This window comes from Hibiscus syriacus, unplaced genomic scaffold, assembly GCF_006381635.1.
Source record: "Hibiscus syriacus cultivar Baekdansim isolate YM2019G1 unplaced genomic scaffold, ASM638163v2 tig00005856_pilon, whole genome shotgun sequence".
NCBI classification, from domain to species: domain Eukaryota; kingdom Viridiplantae; phylum Streptophyta; class Magnoliopsida; order Malvales; family Malvaceae; genus Hibiscus; species Hibiscus syriacus.
Window position 1 is genome coordinate 991215 of NW_024062067.1, and position 22536 is coordinate 1013750.

The window sequence follows — 22536 nt, forward strand, 5'->3', positions numbered from 1 at the left end:
CAAAGCTTTTTTAACAACAAAAAAGAGAGGCAAAAGAATGATCTAATTTCTCTCTCTACAGATGTGCTTGTGTTATGTAAGCCCCTCTCTCTCTGGTTCTTTTTTCGTAAAAATAAAGTTGATTTTTTTTATTGAATTGTTTTATTTTTTTATACCGGAGCAGCCGGTACAGGGACGTATGAAATGAGTGGAGTGGGGCGCCGTCTTCGAGAGGAGAATGACGGCGGAAGGGTTAACGGAAAGGGGTTTAAATAGTAACGGCGAAGACCGATTCCTATTTGCAAGGAGGCGAGCCTTTTGCCACTTGTAATGGGAGGAATTCCAAAACCAGACGCAAGGTTCCCTGATTGTCACGCGCAAGGGTAGACAGGCGACACGTGGAAGTAGATTTCCACACTGAAAATAATTTCAGGAGTATTTATTGTTTTGAATTTTAGTACTCCTATAGATTAGATTCTCAATGCTATGACTTTGCAACAAGGGTTAAGTGCATACATGGTCTATGAATACATGAGGTTATTTTATTAAATTTTGACTATTAAAATTTATAAAATGATAATTTTGATTATAAAATTTTGTTTTATTGAGTTTCAACTATTAAAAGTGATAAAATAGTCATTTAACTATTTATATGTTTCATATTTGTCTTCTTTTGTTAGAAAATTTACGATAGATTAAGTTAAACATTAATTTGCTGACTGAGATATAATAAATTCTGATTTCATAATCTTAAACGACTATCGTATCTCAATCAGCATGCTAATGTTTAACTCAGACGATCGTTATTTTTTAATGGAAAAAGACGAGTTTGAAATATAATGAATAGTCTAATCGTTTTATAATTTTTAATAATCGAGTAACTCAATAATGTAACTCCTATAATCATAAGACCATTTCATTATTTTTAATAAACAGAAGATTCAACAAAATGATAATTTATAATCTAGAGATAATTTATATACTTTAGCCTTGTTTATAAGTAATAAATAAACTAATTTTACGATATTAGAAAGGAAGTCATTCTCTTTAAATGTAGATCCCTCTAACATTTTCTCAAAAGGATTTCGTCTCACTACTTACATGCTTGACACGTGGACCTAGCCCGTTCACTTTTTGCATGAAAAGCACGTGATGCATTATCAAGTCCAATATTAACTCTACTTAGAGGACAATGCCCTCCATAATGACAACAGTTATGGGTGATTTATCCACCTCTATATATACGTCCTACATATAATTGTTTAAATTTAAAATTTTAAAGATAAATAATATTTTTAATTATTAAAATCACGATACTCATATACATACATTTTACATATATAATTGTTCGAATTCAAAACTTTAAAAATAAATAATATTTTTAAATTATTAAAATCACTCACTAGGTTAATGGTAACTCATTTTTGTATAATTTCAAATTTTATTTCCTTTCAACTTTTTTCTATAGATGACGGTCTATCTTTAATCTTTTATTTTCGAATAATTATCTTAAATTGAGATGTTTTTGTAATTAAAGATGAATTGTAATTTACAGAAAAAAGTTTGGAAGATGAGAGCTTTAGGATTACAGGGAAATGAATTGTAAAATTATTAACTAAATAAAATATTTTTTGTTTTTATTTAATAAAAATAAGTCTGAATATGAGTTATTAATTTTAAAGGATAAATGACTTCATTGATTAGCTGGAGGTAATATAATAATAAAAAAGTAATAGAGTTAAATTTTAAAGGGTATTTTTAAAGCATGCGGTGTCTAATGATTAGCTAAAAGTAATAAATCATAATTTTCAATAAAATTAAAATTTGAAATTAATATATAATAATTTCTAAATTTAAAGTATCAAATATTTCTGAAAAAAATACCTCCTACATAATTAAAACTAAATTCAAGGTAAAATATGCATTAAGTTCTTTTTTTATTAGTCTGGTTGATTACAATACAATATATGTTCATAGACTCTCGATTATTTGACATTAAATGTTCATATACCCTTATATATGTGGTGTTCTAACTTAAAACCTTAAAAAATAATAACAATTCATTAATCAATGATATCGTTTAGTTCGTGCAAATAAAGAAACTTGTTCCTAGTTTAATTTAAACTCATCCGTAAAATAATAGAGTAAAAAGACTAAGCAATCCCTGCTCGACGCTAACTCTCAAGGATCATAGAGTAATTTCCTATATGTCCAAAGTGGGGCTGACAAAAGGCGCGTGGGAAAAGCATCCGCTTGGCCTGACAGAAACATATGGAAATGCTGGCTTTCGCAAAGATATTAGTATATTTTTTTTCACAGTATTATATTATATTATATTATTTTACTAATTATTAATTTAATGTGTTCTTATTGTATTAGTACATTATATGAATTTCAAATAAAACGAAATAATTAATGAAAATTTAAAATGAAAGGATTCATGCGTTTTAATTAGGGGTATCCAAATTTCGATTTTAAGCAAAATAACTAATGAAACTGAAGTTTTTTTTTATTTAATCAGTCGATTGATTTTAAGTTTGATCAGTTAACAATTAATTTTTTTTTCAAATTTCGATTATCTGTTAATTCAATTTGAAATCGATTAACCAAAAATATTAAAACTTTTAATGTATTATATATATTATTTGTATACTACTTAGTTTTAAGAGTATTCAAACTTCGATTTTAACTGAATCAATCGATCAAATCAATCGAAAATATTAAATACATATATAATTTATAAATTTCAATTAATTAAAAAAGCAACCGAATTAATCAAACTCTGTTTGGTTTAGTTAAAAAATTTCAAAAAAAATCGATTCGATTAATTATTAAAAGAAATAAAATTTTAATTAATAAACTTTAGTTAATTTGATCCGATCGTTAATCATATCGCCTGATTGAGCAGCCCTAATTTTAATTAGATAATTATAGTTTTCTCTCTCTTTATTTATTTTAGCTATTAATATGAAAGTTGATAGTGTCCAGGCGAAGTGGAACGAAAAGTCGACAATGCCACGTGACAAATGCATGTCAACCAGATAATACTTGCTGGGATTAGGGATGGCAACTAAATCCGAATCCGACGGGTTCCGATTCGATCCGACCCGATCGGGTCGGATTTTTTTAAAAAAATTTCGAGGTCGGGTCGGTTTTTTTTTTAAATGTATTGTTCGGGTCGGGTCAGGTCGGGTTTAGGGTAAAAAAATCCGACCCGACCCGACCTAAAATATATATATAATTTTATCTTATATATTTAGGGATAATTACAATAATATCCCTCCATATATAATTTTTTTCAATTAAGTCACTGTTTTCATTGAATTAAATTTTTTTTTTATTTCGGGTCGGGTTTCTAAGTCAAATATTCGGGTCGGGTGAAACATTAATTTTGTCGGGTCGGATCGGGTCACGGGTGGAGAACCCTTTCTTCTCGGGTCGGGTCGAGTGGCCCAAAAACCCGACCCGACCCGACCCATTGCCATCCCTAGCTGGGATAAATATATACATACATATCATTGCTACTCTTTTTTTCAGAACAGAATTTTAATTATTATGCACTTAGCATTCTGAAAAGAAAATAAATAAAATATATTTTCTTTTTAGTCTGACTAAAGAAAAGAATTGAAAAACTAAAAATGTATTCGGATTTTCATAACAAGACATTAATTAACAGCCAAATGTCAAAACAAAAGGACAGCTTTATAATATCCATGGGAGAAGCAGCATACGGCTTTATATTTCTCGTACTTCATCTAATGATGCCTCATTGACCATCAAGAGGACCCGAATTCACCGGCTTCTGGAAGACCCGGACTACCGGCATTCCATCGTCATTATCATTCCCAACTCTCCATGACCGATCCTTCTTCCGTTGAGGCTTTTTGTGGTGCTTATGGGATGCATTTGATTTTTTAACCGTCGCCTTCTTGGAAGCAAGTCCATTAGCCAAGTCAAATGAGCTAAGATCATCTAGCACATGCTCCGACACAGGTGTAGTTTCGATTCCATTTTCCAATGATTCTTCAACATCAGATGGATCTGATTCGTGAACTTCAGTCGAGCTCGGCTTCCCGTCATCTTCCCCTCCATCTTCATCAGACATATCTGGTGGTGTTTCATAGTGAGGCAGTTTTCCATCAATGTAATCTTTTAAAATTTGGCGGGCCGCCCTGGTTTCATCAGGTAATCCACTAGAGGCAACATACCCACGTGAAGCACAGTAAGCTCTCAAAAACTCCGAGGCCAGAGGCGGCCGAGACTGCGATTCATATGGTTTGGGTTTTGGTAACTTAATCTTGTATACATCCTCGATAATGTGCCTTTTGACCCTATTAGCAACAACTTGCACAGCCTCCCTGTGCTGTGTCATCCTGTCAATTGGCAACACCCCTGAAGCAATCATCTCATATCTCGAGCTTGAGAAGGATGGAAAGACCAAACCAGGACAATCGCATAGAGTCAGTTCATCGGAAATTATTAATGTCTGGAAATGCTTCGTCTTCCCAGGAGTGGAGGTGACGCCTGTACGTTTCTGGCCAACCAAAGCATTTATAGTTGAACTTTTCCCAACATTAGGATACCCCACAAATCCCACCATCACACTTTTGGTGCTGAAGTTCCTTCACCATTGCCTCTAGGAGAATGAATATCAGAAGACCTAGAGGTACTAGAGCCTGATTTCCTCATCTTGACAATTCCTTCTGCCTCGGACTGCAAACGTGCCAAGAGCTTATCTCTACCATATATTTTTGTTTCGGGATCATTACTCTTTTGCATGCTATTTTGAATCTTCCATTGGTCGGTAAGCAGTTTTCCTTCTAATTCAGCAGTAGCAGCTTTAGCAGACCAGAATACAAAGAGAATCTCATGAGAGCGGAAATTTTGCCCATTTTCCCTACATAGAACAGAAGCAATAAGAACCATAAACGGTGGAAAAATTGGAATCGAACCATAGCAGATGAGAAAATGATACAGTTGAAACTAACCTAATAGAAACTGGCAGAAGATCTGCCTTGTTTACAAGAAGCAATGTTCTCTTGTGCTTGTCGATCTCTTTAGCATATTCCTACATTGAAACAAATTTGTCAGAAACCCATGTAATCATCATCCAAGTAAGTAGTAGAAAAATTGATAAATAAAAAGAAGGAAAGTATGAAAAGGGAATACAACATGATCAACATTCTACATTTTTTTTGGATAAATGATAACTTTTCACATCTACTTTCCAAGTATAGTTAAATTGAATTAGTTAGTTATCATTTCAATTGACTCTTAACTTCTTTTATCATTCAAAATTTCAAGAGAGTTCTCATTCTAGCATCAAGGAGCCGTACCATATTAATAAATTCTCTTCCACCTCCTCTTTAACAAATAATTAAATTTATTTTATAGATTATTCATTAATTTATCACCAGACCTCAAATTTGCAAAGCTCCGTCTACCTCAAGTGGCTTTAGAATGCATATTCTGCTCAAGAGAAAAATTATATTACCTCAAGATCAGGACAGCGATAAAAAAGAGGGTCCCTTGCATCAACAACCATCACAAGCTGAAAGAATATAATGAGGTCAGCATGTCAGTAAGAGAAATATCATAGCTTGAAAAGTCACAAGGATAAGTAAGAAAGAGAGCCATGAGCAAATTAGGGTAAAAGATGGGATATCACATCATTTTGATTCTTTGCTTCAAATAAGAAAGTTAAAATAGTAATTTCAAGGAAGCATACGAGCCCCCTCCTTCCTTCACTCCATGCTATGCTAGCATTTCCCCTCTCACCCCATTCCCTTTTGTGAAGGACATACACCTAATGCCAATGCACACACTTTTTCCGAGGGACCTTGGCTTGAGTATCATTTTGCTTCTTAATTTACCATTCTAGTCATTTTATGAGTTTGAGATAAGAGAATAATGTTCCAAGGTGACTTCTAGTTGGATACAAGAACTAGGACCGACGTGATGATTGATTGATAATGCATCTTATTTTAGAAATTAGTGCTTTGATTCATTAGGTAAGGTCTTTCTTATTTTTTGCATCTAGCAGCTCTGCCCTGGTGTATGCTAAGACAACACTGATTTAAGAAAATCATCCTACTCTAGGTTACTTGGACTCAAGTGTTAGTGTTGGATATAGGCAAGTATCCAACAGGCTTACTCAAGCCTTAGACAAAATGGGTAATATTAGACATTTCTATGGTTTTCCATGTATTTGGATTTTGGAGGATCCTCAGAGGTTATATCACTACATCCACGTGTCAAACACAAGTGCTAGACACAAGTATTTCAAGAAATATGAATAGTCTGGGAAACATAGATCCTACAACTTCATAATACATGCAATAACGTGTATAATTCTACATTACAAGAGAAAAAAGTCTTACCAGATCACTGCGTTCAAGAACCCGCCAAAGCTGCCTCCAGATATCCAAGTTCTTCTCAAATGGTGTGAGAACAAGCTTCTCATTCTCCTCAAGTCTACAACAAATACAAGGGCATGAGAACATAAGTATAAAGCATGAGAAGTCTATCCTATACTAAAAATGTTTGCATATGCAAACAGGCTTACTCAAGCTACACTTCTCTTCAGACATGAGTCAATCACTATCATCTACAGAAAAGTAGTGGGGCAGGGACCTTTAAGCTATTATTGAAAAATAACCATCATAGGAACACCAACTTTTCATTGACAATATTTATCACATACTTTTCATTGACCCCTTTTCAAATGATGGGAAAGAAGACTATGTTCATATTACTCACTGCCTTACCTTGCCAAGCTCCGGCGCCAAACTAAGAAAGCTTGTTTCTCATTGGCATCTAGCTCTTCAACAGACATTGCTGCATTCCATGGGGGCCTATGTGAAAGGAAATTTATTATAGATTCTAATCACACAAATGAAACTCGGTTTTAAGTTTTGATAAACAATAGGACATGCCTGCGTGGAACTCGGAGACTGCTCGCATGCAGTGCCTCCTCTTTCTTCTGCTGTTCTCTTCTTTCTTCAGGTGTCATTTCGCTGATGCTTGATCTAGCATCCCTAGTAAAAAAAAAAGATGTCAGATAAACCACTGAGAACATGTATCGAAAGCAATAGGTTTGCAAAGCTTAAAGAAAAAGGATCAGGAATCACCCATTATAAACAAAATGCTCTAAGAAAAAAAAAGTAGTGAAACTAAACACGAGGTGAAAACTAAAGATCAACACATTCAACTTAAACATGATCTAGATACTTACCTGCAACAATCTCCTTATGCCAATACATTAAATTTAATCCTTTATTCATTTATTTATTTTCAAGAAAAAAGATAGGTGTGGGATGGAGGAACTAATAGGACTAAAGAAAACTCTCAATAGACAAAGTAACATGATTACTAAATCGAATGGAAACTGTTCGAGTGATCTTAGTGCAAAAGTTATACTAGCCTATAAAATATAGGCTTTTGAAGAACAAATTAAGTCCAGTCCGAGTCTGTTAAAATCCTTGCAACAGGCATACAATTAACCATGAATCTCAATATGCTATTACAATCAAAATCCAAACCTTAGGACCATGACCAACAAAAACAAAACATAGAAATGAGAAAAGAGTGCCAACCAAAAAAAACATGTTAGAAATGGCAAAAGGGTTAAACCCCCCCCCCCAAAAAAAACACACAACCAAACAATTAATTCAAAAAGAAATAAAAAAACACTTACATAAAAATCCAAACTTTCACCAAATTAAACAAAACAAGTTCAATTCTTTACACCTACATATCAAACCAATGAAATATGAACAAAAAAGAAAGACTTGGGAAAAGCTTACAAATTGATGAGGAGGTTAGGGGTGGGGTGCTGGATAGAGAAGAGCTGGTCAGCTTCCTCGGCCTGCTCGATGACAGCATCGATGTTGCTAACTTCGGTTACAGATTCCAGTACCTTCTTGTTCTGGCTCTTATAAAACCTACCCTTCTCTTTGGTTTGTTGTATCATCGAATTGTGATGCTTCACCAGGGCTCTCCCTAACCCTGACTTCTCATTCTTCCCCATCTTTCTTTACTTTTGAATCAGATGAAATTCTACCGTGGGAAAATAGAAAGTACCCAGCTGATTTTGGTGGGAGTAGAGAGGATTGAAGAAGTCGGGTTTTTCAATTGCAGTTGTAAGCGGCGGCTTGGAGCCTCGGAGGCTGTTAGAGCCGACGGAGACTAGACAAGCTCCATAAAAGGATTGAGATTTTTAGCCCAACGAAAATCCAACCCAACCTAAAAACTCAGTTTATATATATATATAATTGTATTTACTTTTATCATAATATATATCACAAGACTTTAAATTATTTTTTGTAATTAAAAATAATTATTTAAGTTATTCTAGAAAAATTATTTTAGAGTTTAAATTTAATTTTAGATGATAATCAAATTGTTCAATAATGATAAAAATAATATTTTATTATCAGCTACTTAATAACTCATAAGTAAGATAATTTCACAATTTCAAATTTTAATAATAATCAAATTCGAGTAAGTTTGAATAACTCATGACAATTTCATTATCATAAATTTTTAAGTCAAACTCTTCTATTAAAAGCAATGATCATATTTTTTTTAATAAAAGAAAAGAATAGCTGCACTTAGATGCTTGCTTCTAAGTTATAAGCAGTGGCCTCCTCTTGTATTAGATTAAAAACCTCCAGCGGTGGACTGTGAAAAATCAATTGAGAGTAACCTCGGCCAGCAGCGATCCTCGTCAACTTGTCAGCTACCTTATTCGCCTCCCGATTTACATAACGTAAAGTAACATTCCATTCCCGATTTAATAACTCCAAAACTCGGTCAAGAAGAGATAAGAACGAACATCTCTTGGTTTTCTCCTGTAGCATCTGAATAACCTCCACGCTATCGGCTTCTACCATGACTTGTCGTTCCCCACGGTTCCATGCATGAGAAATACCTTCATAAATACCCTATAGTTCCGCCTCAACGATAGAACATATACCTATTACCTTCGAGAAGCCAACAAGTCAATCACCATTCGAGGATCGAAGAACACCCCCACAGGTCGCAAATTCGTTTCCAGCTTTACGGGACCTATCTGTATTCATCTTACACCAGTTCGGAGGCGATGGAGACCAAAGAACAGTCCTATTAACCTGCCGATAAGTTTGACTCCCCAACATAGAAGAAGCAAGTGCACAGTTAGCTTCGAAACAAACACGCTTGCCTTGTTCCAAAACAGATTCATGTTTAATATAATCCGGTTCAAAAATCCTTTTATTGCGATTCTTCCATAACAACCAAAGGATCGAACAAATAATAAGTCCCAATCCTATTCATCTCGTGCATAAAATCGCGGAGAGACAATATTAATTTGCAACCAACTCCTTATGTCCCGTAAAAGAAAATAATGTAATTTATCATCTTTAACTAGCGATGACCAGATTTTATAATTTAAAATTTAAATTAATATGAAATAAAATTGATAAAAACTTTTGATAAAAAATACTATAAATGGTAATTATTTTTTCATCATTCTAAATCAAATAAAAATATGCTTATAAAAAAATTATTTCTTCAATAATAAGATTTTACCTCATGAGCTGAAGTTGTGAAACATTATAATCTGGCAAACATTCAAAGTTACCTCATGAGCTATTTATTTATTTATTTATTGTGGTAATAATTTCACCTAAAAGACTAAGGTTTGTTTACTTCAGAATAATTAAACGCTTAATGATTTAAATATTGAATGATTCAGAGGTCCTTTATGAATTAGTTCTGAATGTGACATGTTGTTTGATAATGATGTTGAATCATTCAGAATGTACTTCTGTGCTGAATCATTCAAAATTACAAAACAAACACGCTAAATATTGAACGATTCAACATTCAATATTAAATAATTTCATTAAGAGACAAACAAACCGCTCTTAACTTAAATTGAACATATTTAAAAACAAAAACAAAGAATCCTGAGAAAAATACTGTGAAAAAGAAAGGACAAAATCCAATACACAGAGCCCACGTGCAAGTAATACCAAAGAAGAAGCAAAGGAGATAACAAACTTCAAGCTTTGGCCTTTGGGTTGAGAAAATCGGATAAAATACAAACGAATTCTTTCCCCTTAACCAAAGGAAACTTCACACACAACACAAGACTCTTGTTTTTCTTCTTCTTCTTCGTTACGTCTTTGATGTTTTCCATAAATTCGTTTCCTTTCACTCAAAATGCAATCTTTGTCTAACTGATAGTCATACCCATTTATCCAAAAAACCATTTTCCTTTGCTTAATGTTTTTTTCATCTCCAACTATATGGGGGCTCAGAAGAGCATCCATGCAGGCAAAGGTCAGTTCTTTTTCTCCTTTGATTTTTTTTTGGGATTAAAGTGGCAGTCACATTTACTTCTTCATTCTTATTAAAAATGACAACTTTTGGGTTTTTTTTTTATATATTTCTGTAAATCTTTTGTTTTTTGTTTGTTTGTAAATGACAGCCAAGATTGATGTCAATGTTGATTTCACCCACAAGATATGTGCTTCTATGATGCTTCCTTCTTTAAGGTTCTTACTTCATGCATAATTTTTTATGAGATTTTAATTAATGGGGTTTCAGTGATTGATTAAGTTATTTAGCTTTATTTTGTTACAGGAACACCGGCAGTCCTCTTTCCCTTGTAATGGGCAGGTATTGTCTTTTTTAGTTTTTGATTTCATACTTGCTTTTCTCTTGTTTCATTGCTGTTAACAAAGATAACATCTTTGGTTGGTGCTAAAATGTGGATGAAGAAGATATGGCTAGAATTTATGAGTTTCTTTATGGTGAATTTGATATTCGTTGTTTCTATCTTTACCTTATGTGGGATAGTGAATTGGGGCTCAAATTGAATCTGTACAGATAGTAACCGGTTCAATGTGTATGTTGCAGTCTTTGCATCAAACACCCAAATTTATTTGGTGGAAGCGAGAAGCTTGATGTATCCTGGGATAAGGGGTTATATGATTCAAATATCTTGGTAGCTTACCGGAGGCCTCGACCGCAATGGGTTGCTCAACAATGTTTTGTCATGCAGGTATGTGGTTGATGTTGTTTAGTTGTTTATCTCATTGATTGCTGTTGAATTCTATTTAACAAAACCGAATTGTGAGGTTGGAGTTCGGATATATTTCTTATTTATAATTATTTGTTCCAGCACTCACTTTCACCTGAGATTGGAGTCCATGGTATACCTGTGGACAATTTCTCTCGTTCCGGGAGTGGAGGCGTGAATTTGTCTCGATTGTCAGTTGGACTGGATGTAAATGAACCCGCAAGTTCTAAATGGAGCAGCACAACAAGCATAAAATTTGAGGTTTGAGCAAAGCTTGCTACAGTCATACTCATTAGTACCTCATAATGTTCAGTTCTCTTTCGAGGAAAATTTTGTTACTTATAAGATTTTCACCCTACAGAATGTTCACCTATTGAGTGATGATGGCCGCTCCATTACCAGAGATATTGACGGGTTTCCCGTCACTTGCAGGTAAAGATGACTATTTTTCCAATTCTCAACAATATGATGAAATGACTGTTGACAATAATTTAATTCTTGTGCAGTGGCAATGCTCATGACAGTATGGTAGTCTTAAAGCAAGAATCTCAATATGCGAAGGCAACCGATCACAGTTTTTCTCGTGTAATTTATTCATTTCTACTGCAACTTGATTACTGAAATGTGTCTTTCATGTATCGTGAATAAGGGCACTAACTGGAACATTTTACTTATTTCAGTTTACCATGCAAATAGAGCAAGGGATTCCAGTTCTATCCAAGTGGTTAATCTTCAACCGTTTCAAGTTTGTTGCGTCAAAGGGCATCAAACTTGGACCAGCTTTTCTCTTGACAAGGCAAGTAATGTTGCAGTTGTTTTTTTCCTTTTCCCTCAGCCATCGGTGAAGAGAAAATTGATTGGAGTTCCTGGCTTGACTTCAAACAGTGCAGGAATCGCGCCCTCTAGTGTACTTGTTACATAATTTTTAAATTTTCTTAATTCTTACCATTTCTCTGACAGCTTGACAGGTGGTTCGATTGTAGGAGATATGGCACCATATCAAGCGTTTGCAATTGGCGGTCTAGGTAGTGTGCGAGGGTATGGTGAAGGTGCTGTTGGATCTGGAAGATCGTGTTTGATTGCTAATACCGAACTTACAATTCCTTTTGTATGTAATTACTATTTACTTTATTATTATAGAGAGAGCATTGCATTCTAATGTTTATATGTAACTTATGTTGAAGTACATTCTATTCTGAAATCTGTGAGTATAAAAGTGTTGGTTATGTCATTGCATGTGTCTTGACATTTTTTTTACTGCATTCAGAACAAGATGTTGGAAGGTTCTGTTTTCCTGGATTGTGGAACTGATTTGGGCTCGGGTCGGCTTGTACCTGGTGAGTCTTATTCATCTACATACAAAGTTGTATCTTAATGATTGTCAAATCTTGTGCTTCCAACCTTTTGTTAATTCTCAACTAGTTGCATTTTGTGTAACATGTTTAAAATAGCATGATTTGGCTTTCTAAGCTCATGAAGCATCTGCTTCGTTTTTGTATTTATCATACGACTGTGACCACCCTGAAACTCCTACTGGGAAGCTGGGCCGTTGGTGCCTGCTGACCTCTTCTTATTCTTCTCTTGAATAGTTCTTTCGATGCATTGAAAGCATCCCAGTCTATTTCTCTGATCTGTTTTGCTTGCACTTCGAGACGCGCATCATGAACAATTATCATCTAGCATTGAATTGCTTATCATATGTCTTAGGTGTGTGAACTTAGCTTATATCTTCTAATTGTTACTCTTTTTAACATTCTTGCAATTCTAGGAGCAACCATACCATTGCCATTGTTTATTTTATGAGAAAAGTGGAGTGTAGATAGTCTTGAAAATGCCATGCAATGGAAAATGTCGAAGAATTGAGTTGGTTAGTTGTAATTATAGGAAATAAGAGTGTGAAAGGAATGATACCTTAATCTTTTTTGTAGTATTTTATGTTACGGAAGCTGCCATATCACTAATTCACCAGTGAAGCAGAACAGCTACTTATTTATCGTTTGATAAACGAGTTTCAGGAAATCCAGCATTGAGACAAGGGAAACCAGGATCTGGAGTTGGCGTCGGGTACGGTCTTCGCTTCAAGTCTCCACTTGGTCATTTTCAGGTTGATTATGCTATCAATGCATTTCAACAGAAGACCCTATACTTCGGCGTCACAAATCTTGCTTCTTGAATTGCTTAAAACCATACAAGCTGCCAAATTCTTGCTCTTCTTTTTACATTGTTGCGAGAAAAGATAATTTCAAGAAGAAAATGAGAAGAATGTGAAAGGGTTGGGTTACGCACTGAGGCTGGTGCTGGGGGTGTGTCCGACACCGTTGACTCTAGCATATTGATCATCTTCGATCACCGATACAGTTTGCCATTTCATAAAGAAACAACGTTTAAAGCCTTATCCTTTCACATTTTGCGAGTACTGTACTTGCAATACCATAGAGGAGAGCCATGTCTTGCAATTTCGCAGGGAGAAGATTATATAACGCCATTGATTGTTAAAGTAGAGGATTTACACGTAGGAACTAAAGGATGTAGAGGTAGAAATTCTTTGCACAAAAAGAAACTGGTCATATATCCTTATCTGATACTATTTTACTCAGTAATTTATTTTTAATCGTTTATGTTTGAAATTATCTTTTCCAAATCTGAATTTTACCATATACATTTCTGTTAAATTCCATTTATCACAATATGCAATCAGCTCATGACAAGGCAGACAGAGTGCCATGCAATTCTTGTAAAACTGGAAAATTTTTCAACCCAAACTTAAACTCGGTTTTAGTTGATTCAAGCAAATTAAAAATGCCCTTAGACCTGACCTGAACGTTATGCTCAAATCTAGCTGGTTACATATCTTTTTCAGAAATTTTTTTCATATTTAAAATAACGTTTAAATCCATATACAATATAATATGAAATTAGTCATAAGAAAAGTTCATACGATAAACATACATATATCAATATATACATGTATCAGAAAAACCATATAAAACATATACATAGCAAAATACCGGTAATATAGATATATCGAGACGGAAGCAAAAACAAGTGTCACCAAAGTATAACAAAATGGTATATAGAGATATACAGTGGTACAAAAACAGGAGTAGTCGGACCTCCTAATGTCAAGTCTGCTAGCCTACAGACTGCTACTATCTGAAAAGGTTAAAATTTACAGAATGAGTTAAAAAGCTCAGTGTGCTCCTTACGGTATATAAAAACATACAGATAAAATACTTCAGTCAAAACAGTTTATCAAACATGTTTTAAAAATATGAACACTACCCCTATCTTATCACCAGAATGTGTAGGTTCCCCAAAAGCATACATCCACATATACTTCAGTAAAATCAATTTATTAAACATATTTTAAAAATATGAACACTACTCCAATAATACCTAAGCACTAAGCTGATGAGTTTGCAGTACGGACTTACCCTAAACACAAAATCGAGGAGTCTGCGGTAAGGACTTATCTTGAGCACAAAGCTGAGGAGCTTGCGGTAAGGACTTACAAGTCATAGACTAGGGATAAAACAAAGTGGACACTGATGACTCGGGATAACACAAGGAACACAATGATACAAAAGGTGTCGAAAATAAAACAACGGTAGGTGATAAAACAACTTGAAGTTTCTTGTTAAAAAAAGAAAGTTTGAAGATAGAGAAAATAAGATTTTCAAATGAGGAAACTTTTTAGATTTGGGTTCATATATTCCTAAAAAATAAATGATAGAATTACACTCTAAGTCCTCCAATATTTAATATTTTCTAAATTTAGATATGAATTTAATTAAAATTTCACTTTGACCTCCGAATTTAATTAAAATTTCAATTTAATCTTCGGAAGAATTTTAAGAAATTTTTAGACCTAAGTTGGGGTGTGACAACAAATGATTTTGTTACCTTTAATCATAGCTCATTACAACACTAACAAATAAAATCTACAGATCATTTTGCTTATTCCCGTAATAGACCAAGCAAACCCAAGGCATGACAAACCAGTCTCAACTCGGCACCTCGCCACAGCGGAGCCACTCAATTTTATGACAGGAAAATAAAGCCATTGCATCTCGTGCTGTAATTTGATACACATATACATGCTAACACCTGGGTGGATGACAACCCAACAGGTTTGTATTCACAGATGCTTCCTTAAATATCAAAAGCCTGTGCCGTATTTTACGCAGGATTCAAGTCCCCTTGTCCGTTGGACTTGAACCTGTCCTTTATCGGCTTGTGAGAGCCTGGCGTCGTTTTTGCAGCAGTTCTGCTAGGCTTGTTGGTTTCAGTTCCAGTGCCTCCCCCTGCTCAAATCAAACCATTGAAACAAGAAATTAGCAAAATGAACAAGTGCAAGAAGGATAGTATAATTGTGCATTATAGAACCTGGTCAAACCGAACATTAGCAGTAAACATACAACTGTGAACAACAATGATAACCATTGGGATTCATGGAATAATGTTCCAGAGCAACATTCTAACATCATACACTTCTTTTGACAACAATCGGCATAAACCAGAAAAACCAGAGAGCAGACCGTTGAAAATTATCATGCATTCACCATAGGCAACAGAATAGCATGACTAATTACCAACTCCACTATATTCTCCGGTAGAGGGTTACATCAAGGAGAATATACCTATTTCTTTTGGAACTTACCACTGTTAGGTAGAGACAATCTCTTCTTTGGCTGTCTATCTGATTTTATAGACCTCTCTTTAGGATTGCTGCGTGATCTTGAAGTAGTAACAGGTTTTGTGCCAGCTTCTTCAACCAAATCTTCAAGGACTGGTTTGGATTTTGGCTTGGAAGACAATGCATTGACTGCTTCTAGCACATTTGCTGACTTACCAGATGGAGAATCACTCCCTCCAGAATACGATGGACCTGTCTTTAGACTTGACAGGTTAGCATGAAGATTTGATGCAGCTGGCTTCTTGATAGCAGGTTTTATCTGAGAATTGGCGCCATTGTTTCCCTCTGCAGAATCATCCTTGCATATCATCACTCCATCTCGAAGATTAATGTCAAGAAAGCTATTCTCCCATGAACGTACAGCCATCCACCTTTCCAGCCAGTTCCAACCCCAGCTGCTTTTATCTGGTTCAAACCCAGCAGGCATAGACTGCTGTCTTGATCCTGCTTGCCACTGCACAAACAGGTCTCAACTCTTAACACTAGCTAAAATGAGATTAGTCATTGGCATGATTCTAAGAGAACAATACAATCTTACAATCAAAGAATCAGGTGATTAGTAGGAGTTGAGCGGTTTTATACAAGGTTTTGGCATCCAACATAAATTTATCTGAGGTTGATGCTAATAACAAAGGCTTGAGAGATGACATATCGACCAGGTAACAAATTTAACCTAGAGCAAAACTTAATTTTTGAACAGCAGATGTTCAACCCTCAAGAACATTAACAAAAACAGAAAATCCAGGATAACTTAAACATGAAAATGATGCTCAGATAGAACAAGTTTTCCCACTTTAGCATGGGACTGGGGAGCAAGAATCAAATGTGATTATAAAGAAGAATCAAACAATAATGTTGATGAAGTAAATATATATTTAATATTTATAGGTAAAAATGCGTGATTTTACAACATATGGATTCTTTTCAATTGCAAATTGCTTTTTTAGTCATCTGTGCATATTGAATTAAATAGAATGTTCCTATTTATTATTTGCTTTTACTTTATAGCAAATTATCAAGTTTCTGTCAGTAAACAACAAAACCGAAGTTGCAAAAGTAGCAAAAAAAATAAGACAGCCCAAGTGTCCCCAACCTTTACCTCTTTCTCTCTCTTTCTATATCTTCTCCTTCGGTAAAAAGAACAGTAATTACACTGAGCTCTCTCTTATCATTCCAATGAACCTATTCTTAGGGACGAGTTCTTGAATAAATACACAAAATTGAAGAGAATCATAAGCAAATATTGAATAAAAAACCATAGTTATATCAGATATGGTGGTAATAGGGGACAATAAATTTTTTAGCATAAAAATATATTGATATCAATTTTTTACAACGTGGTCACATAAAAAAAGTAGAAAAGATAGTTGAGAATTTTTTTGAAGGGTTCCAAGATTAATCGAAAGCTCCAACTACAATAAAAGCATGCTTGAGCACGTTATACCTACCCATTTTACCATTTCCAACTCATCTGCTATGGTAAAATTCAATTTAATAGAGATGTATTGTAAAATTGAAAACTCTTTCTGCCTGGTGCAATCTAAGCACTGCTTTGAGGGGTAAGCCATTCATTCCAAAAATAATAAAAGTGTCATTGGAATGCAAAATTTGCTGCTTAATGAATAACAGTATTGTTACAATATCTTACCTGATGAGCCAGAGCATATGCCATGGCTCTCTCACGTTTAGCTGCAGCCTCCTGCCTCTTTAGTAACTTGGCTTGGATTTCTTCAACAGATCCTATACTATCGCACCACCCTTCCTGCATTTAATCAGAAGTCATATGAAGCATTCAGCAAACTACCAACATCTATGCCTCAATTTATGAGAAGGATGGATAACCTCATTGTAAAGTCTCAACTAGGTATGAATTTTAGAATTGAAATTTTATCATCAATCTTGTACCAATTTACAAGCTGCAAATTGTTGTCTGTAGTCACTTGCATTCTAAAGGAGATTTGACTCACACAAGTGAAGTAATTCATCAGGTTGACACACTAGAAGAATATGATGCCACATCAAGATCCTAAAATTTAAATCTCGAAGATAATGAATGAATACAGACACATGTACACACCACAACAAGAAGAAGCAAGCCTGCATGCATGCATGAATTCAACTCTATTTCTTGTGAGCCAGTCAATAAATAGTTGTAGTTTGAGATGAATAATGAACTAAGATTCAATGTTCCTCACCTCTACTTCTTTAACACGAGCTCCATTTGCAAGTTGTTGCTGAAATTTCTGTTGGGCAGTTTCACTTTCTAATGCCAGTCGAACACGCCTTGCTCTTACACGAGCCTGAACTCTTACCAAAGCTTGCATGCAGCGAAGAGTCGTTGCAGCTTGTTTCTTACAGTGTGACCCCTAACAAGGGCCTGCAGCCTTACTAATCCTTTTAAAGCTCGCAAAGCTCTTCTAGCCTGACATTCAAGTAAAATACATTTCAATTCCATCAGCCAGAAGAATAATGAAGTTAAATTACTTATTTAATTACAGTTTAGGTAACGGGTAAATCATTACAAGCTGGGCCTTTCTTGTTAATAATAAACTTTTATTCTACGCAGTTAGAAGAAATGCAATAAATTTTATTTTTATTAAAAAAATAGCCTTCAAACTATATAAGAATTTATGGTTTGATCAAAATGAAGTATAACACGAACAGCATTAGACTATGCATCAGTGATTAGATTTACTGTACCACCTTATTCATATAAGCATAAACAAACTCCTATCAAAAAAATATAAGCATAAACAAACCACATCCACAAACATATGCACATACATGATGCATAATACATGTGTAAAAATGAGTGCTTGCTAAAATGCACTCACTATAGATCCCGAAGAAAGCAACACCATCCAGCTCATTGTTTTTGTCCCTAACTTCATTTTTGAAAGTCCTATGTTACCCATTACTGAAAACAAAAGATATTTTCAACATTTTAAGGACATTCTTTTAATGTATAACCAAGAAATAGTGCAGCCATTTGTTTAAAATAAAGGTTAAATCAAAATTACAACTATCATCTTGAACTTTACGAAAGTTAAACCATCCCAAACAACATGGGACATAAAGAGTATTTTAATTCTCATTCGACATGGCTAAGAGATGAAAAGTGGAATCAATACCAGAAACCCACGAAAAGCTGTTTGTATCCTTGTGGCAGCCCATTCTTCCAAAGCAAGTCCATTAACAGCTGCATCAACCACTTGAAGTGAACCAGAGGGGGAGCCAGCAGCATCAGCAGTTGCATGAGTATTAACATCTCTGGCTATTGGCACAGCATTCTGATCCAACTCTTCTTGAAGTTTATCTGTGTCAAACTCGACAGAATGCTTTCTTCGGTGAGAAAATTTGCTAGTAGCTGACCCCTGTAACAACCAAAGACCAAAAATATTAGCTAAAAACATGCTTAAAATGCTGTTATATTTTAGATCAATCTCGTTTAAGTGCTAACTTCTTAATGTGCCCGAATAACATATATGTATACGTATACAAACACACAAAAGGCATAAAGAATATTCTAAAACGCGCAACTTTGATGACTTCACTACCATGGACAAATGAGAACTGCTATTTTCATGAGACCAAAATCACAAATAGCAACCTTTATTATGCAATGGCCCAGGTAATTTTTTCTCAATTGTCGATAAACATTTTGGCAGTTGATCTTTGATATTGAATTTGTACAATCAAAGAAAAGTAAACTCACACTTCTGTCCCTAACAATGAAACTCTGAAGCTTTACAGTAAGATTTTAAGGAAGAAGTCCTGCTATAAGTCGGGTATCAATTATCAAATCATGTTTACTTACTACAAGCCACAATAAGACCAGATAAATGGAAATAAGCAGCATCAAATGCTCAATCATTCTGATAATGACATATAGCATCATAAACCAGGATGGATGAAGAGAACAGAAATCACGTATCGATGTTAGCTAACGAGGATAACTGTTGCATGTAAGTTACCACAAAACACCCTTTTTCCTTTATACCAGATTAGTCAAATGTGCCCACGTCCAGGAAAAAGGAATTCATCCACAGCATGGACTCTTACTTAATGTGCACAGGATATGTAGAAATTTCGCGAAAACATATCATCACTTCATCATTTTGAAGATGTGCACATGAGATGACACATAAACATACCCAAATCTAAATTTGCAAATGGAGATTTTTTTAATAATAAAAAAAAGAGCATCCAAACTAACATTTTCTTCCTTCTCCGAAGATTGTGACTTCTCTGTTTTTTCAAGCCAACCAATGCTTTGATCCATTTTCCTGAGACACCCATGGTACCAACTATGACAGCTCAACTAGACAAGGAAGACCTGCGAGAAAAATTGCTTGAAAAATAAATCCTTTAGTTGCAATCAATGAAACGATACATCACAAACTATAGAGGAAAAGAAACCATAAAGAAATCTGAGCATTAAGACAAACAATTCTCCAGATAGTAATTCCTATCTATCTGATCAAAGGTGTAAGCATCTGGCATATATAATGCACATCCAAGAATCAATGTAACAATTGTTGAGATATTACAAAAAAAAAACCCATTTCATTATATGATCAATGTGACCTATAAGAGACAGACTGATCAAAATTGGTATTAATTTCAAGGAAACTTCCTTATTACCACAAAAGAAAGGATATCACAGAACAAAATTAGACCATAAGCAGAAGTAGAAGAAAGGGGCAATCCTTTTTCATGAGCTACTAAAGGTGAAATTCCACACACAATGAAAGAACCAGACTGTCAATAAACAACAAATTATTGAATAAATAAATCACAAAAGCATCAAAGCCAACACCGGTAATCCCATGTTTTCAGGGCGTTAGGTACAGTTGAATTGTCAATTTGACTTATTAGATAACTAAAACTCCATAATGCACTGAAATAAGAAAGGGAGAAACAGCCATTTTCAGCTCATTAAAAATATCCAAGGACACTGTCAACCAAGATCTGAAGTTTCGATCTTGGGTTACAAAAAAAAAAAAAAAAGACATCGGCTAATTCAAAAGGCTCGTCACTTAGTTAATGTCAAGTGAAGCAACCATAAACTGCCCATCAACCTTCCCACTTCTCACACTCCCTTGCAACTCATCGATAAGATAGATAAAAAAAAAAAAACAGAATCCATACTTTCCATGTAAAAATTAAATAAAAAGGGGAAACCTATAATTTATTTCCATTTCTGTTCTTAACGGATAACCCTTTTCAAGTCCTTCCATTAAGAACAATCCACATTAAAGTCAAAATTGTTGTAATTTACAATAATTACTCTCAACTTAGCTCGAAAAGCAATAGATCTCTCAGATTTGCACCGCCGAGCTAGAAACTCAAAAGCCGGTAAACTTTTTCAGCATTTTTCCACTGTAAAAGTAAAAAAACTGAAAAAGAAGTGACATTACCTTTTTAAGGCGTTGAATTGACGGTGATCTACCACTCAATCAATCAGTCAACAGAGTAAAACTCCTAGTTAATTTTTTTCTTCTCTCCACCAATTTCTCTTTTTCAATTTCAACGAAGGAATCAGCATACAGAAGAAATGGGATTCTCAGATTTTATTTTTTTTAGTTTTTCGTCGATTGAATTTGTGAGGACTATAATCGGCTAAAGCAATCCGAGGAAGGGGGCGTGGGAGTGAGGGAGTGCGTGTTTGGGGCAAAAGTTAAAAACAATTAAAACTGTCGGAGGACGGCGCCGTTTACAATTATTGCTTTTCTGTGTCGTTGTCAAGCGTGGCAACGAAGAGAGGTCATCACGTGAGGGGATCACTTCTCTGAAATTCTAAAATTAACAACGGTAAAGGATATTATTTTATTAAGTTTTTTAATTATTAAAAATTATAAAATAATCTTTTAGTTATAGGATATTATTTTGTGAGTCTTCTATTATTAAAAATTACATAATAATCACCAAACTATTCATATATTCTAAAATTATTCATTTTCGTTAAAAAATTGATGACTGTCTGAGTTAAACGTTAAATTGTTGGTTGAGATATGATAAAATCTTATATCAAAACTGTTTGAGTTATATTTTGTTACCAAATCTCCGTTTATATTATGTCATCGAGCTAGTACTTGAGACATTATGTCATCGAGCCAGTGCTTGAAAGCAACGACGGTGCTAATAGACATCATTAAAATTTAATTCTATCATATCTCAGTCAGCAAGTTAACATTCAGCTCAGACGATCGTCAATTGTTTAACAGAAAATGATGAGTTTGAAACATAAGAATAGTAGGGTGATCACTTTTTCACTTTTAAGAATCGGTGACTCAACAAAACAAAGACATATAGTTGATAGATCATTTTGTAAGTTTTAATAATTTGAGGCCTCAACAAAATAATACCATAAAGTTAGAGGACTATTTGTATACTTTACCCTTTACATTAATTAAGTGATCTCATTGGTTAAAGAAATTATTGTTATTTCTTAAAGTTTCGAGTTTGAGTACGTTGTCTAGTATTTGAGAATTTATTATTAAATGGTTGAAAAGCTTTTGAACACGTAATACATTATAATCACTCCAAATTAATAAAAAAATCTAAAATTTATAACGATGTTACTACCCTACATCGTACCATTATATTAATTCTTTTGTTCGTCGGTTTAGATAAACAATTAAAATTGAATTTGTATAAATCAAGTGACATCAGTGGTTAAAGGATTTATTGTTATCTTTTGAGGTCCCGAATTTGAGAACCGCGTACGCCATGAATATTAAAGTTTATTGTCAAATGATTAAAAATAATTTTCGAATAAATATTATATTGT

At 34.3% G+C, this 22536-nt stretch overlaps 1 protein-coding gene and 2 pseudogenes across 1 annotated transcript; 1 reads left to right on the top strand and 2 right to left on the bottom strand.

Annotated features, from left to right (window-relative positions):
• Positions 1 to 3587: 3587 nt before the first annotated feature.
• LOC120199984 lies at positions 3588 to 8146 on the bottom strand (annotated as a pseudogene).
• Positions 8147 to 10070: 1924 nt separating this feature from the next.
• Positions 10071 to 13412, top strand: LOC120199988 (outer envelope protein 39, chloroplastic-like). Its single transcript, XM_039200941.1, has 11 exons — positions 10071 to 10305; positions 10454 to 10520; positions 10609 to 10644; positions 10885 to 11029; positions 11150 to 11308; positions 11409 to 11479; positions 11554 to 11632; positions 11728 to 11843; positions 12008 to 12155; positions 12315 to 12384; positions 13063 to 13412. The coding sequence occupies exons 1-11, from the start codon at positions 10272 to 10274 to the stop codon at positions 13218 to 13220; spliced, it is 1083 nt and encodes a 360-aa protein (XP_039056872.1). The 5' UTR covers positions 10071 to 10271; the 3' UTR covers positions 13221 to 13412.
• Positions 12521 to 21349, bottom strand: LOC120199987 (annotated as a pseudogene).
• Between the last annotated feature and the right edge of the window lie 1187 nt (positions 21350 to 22536).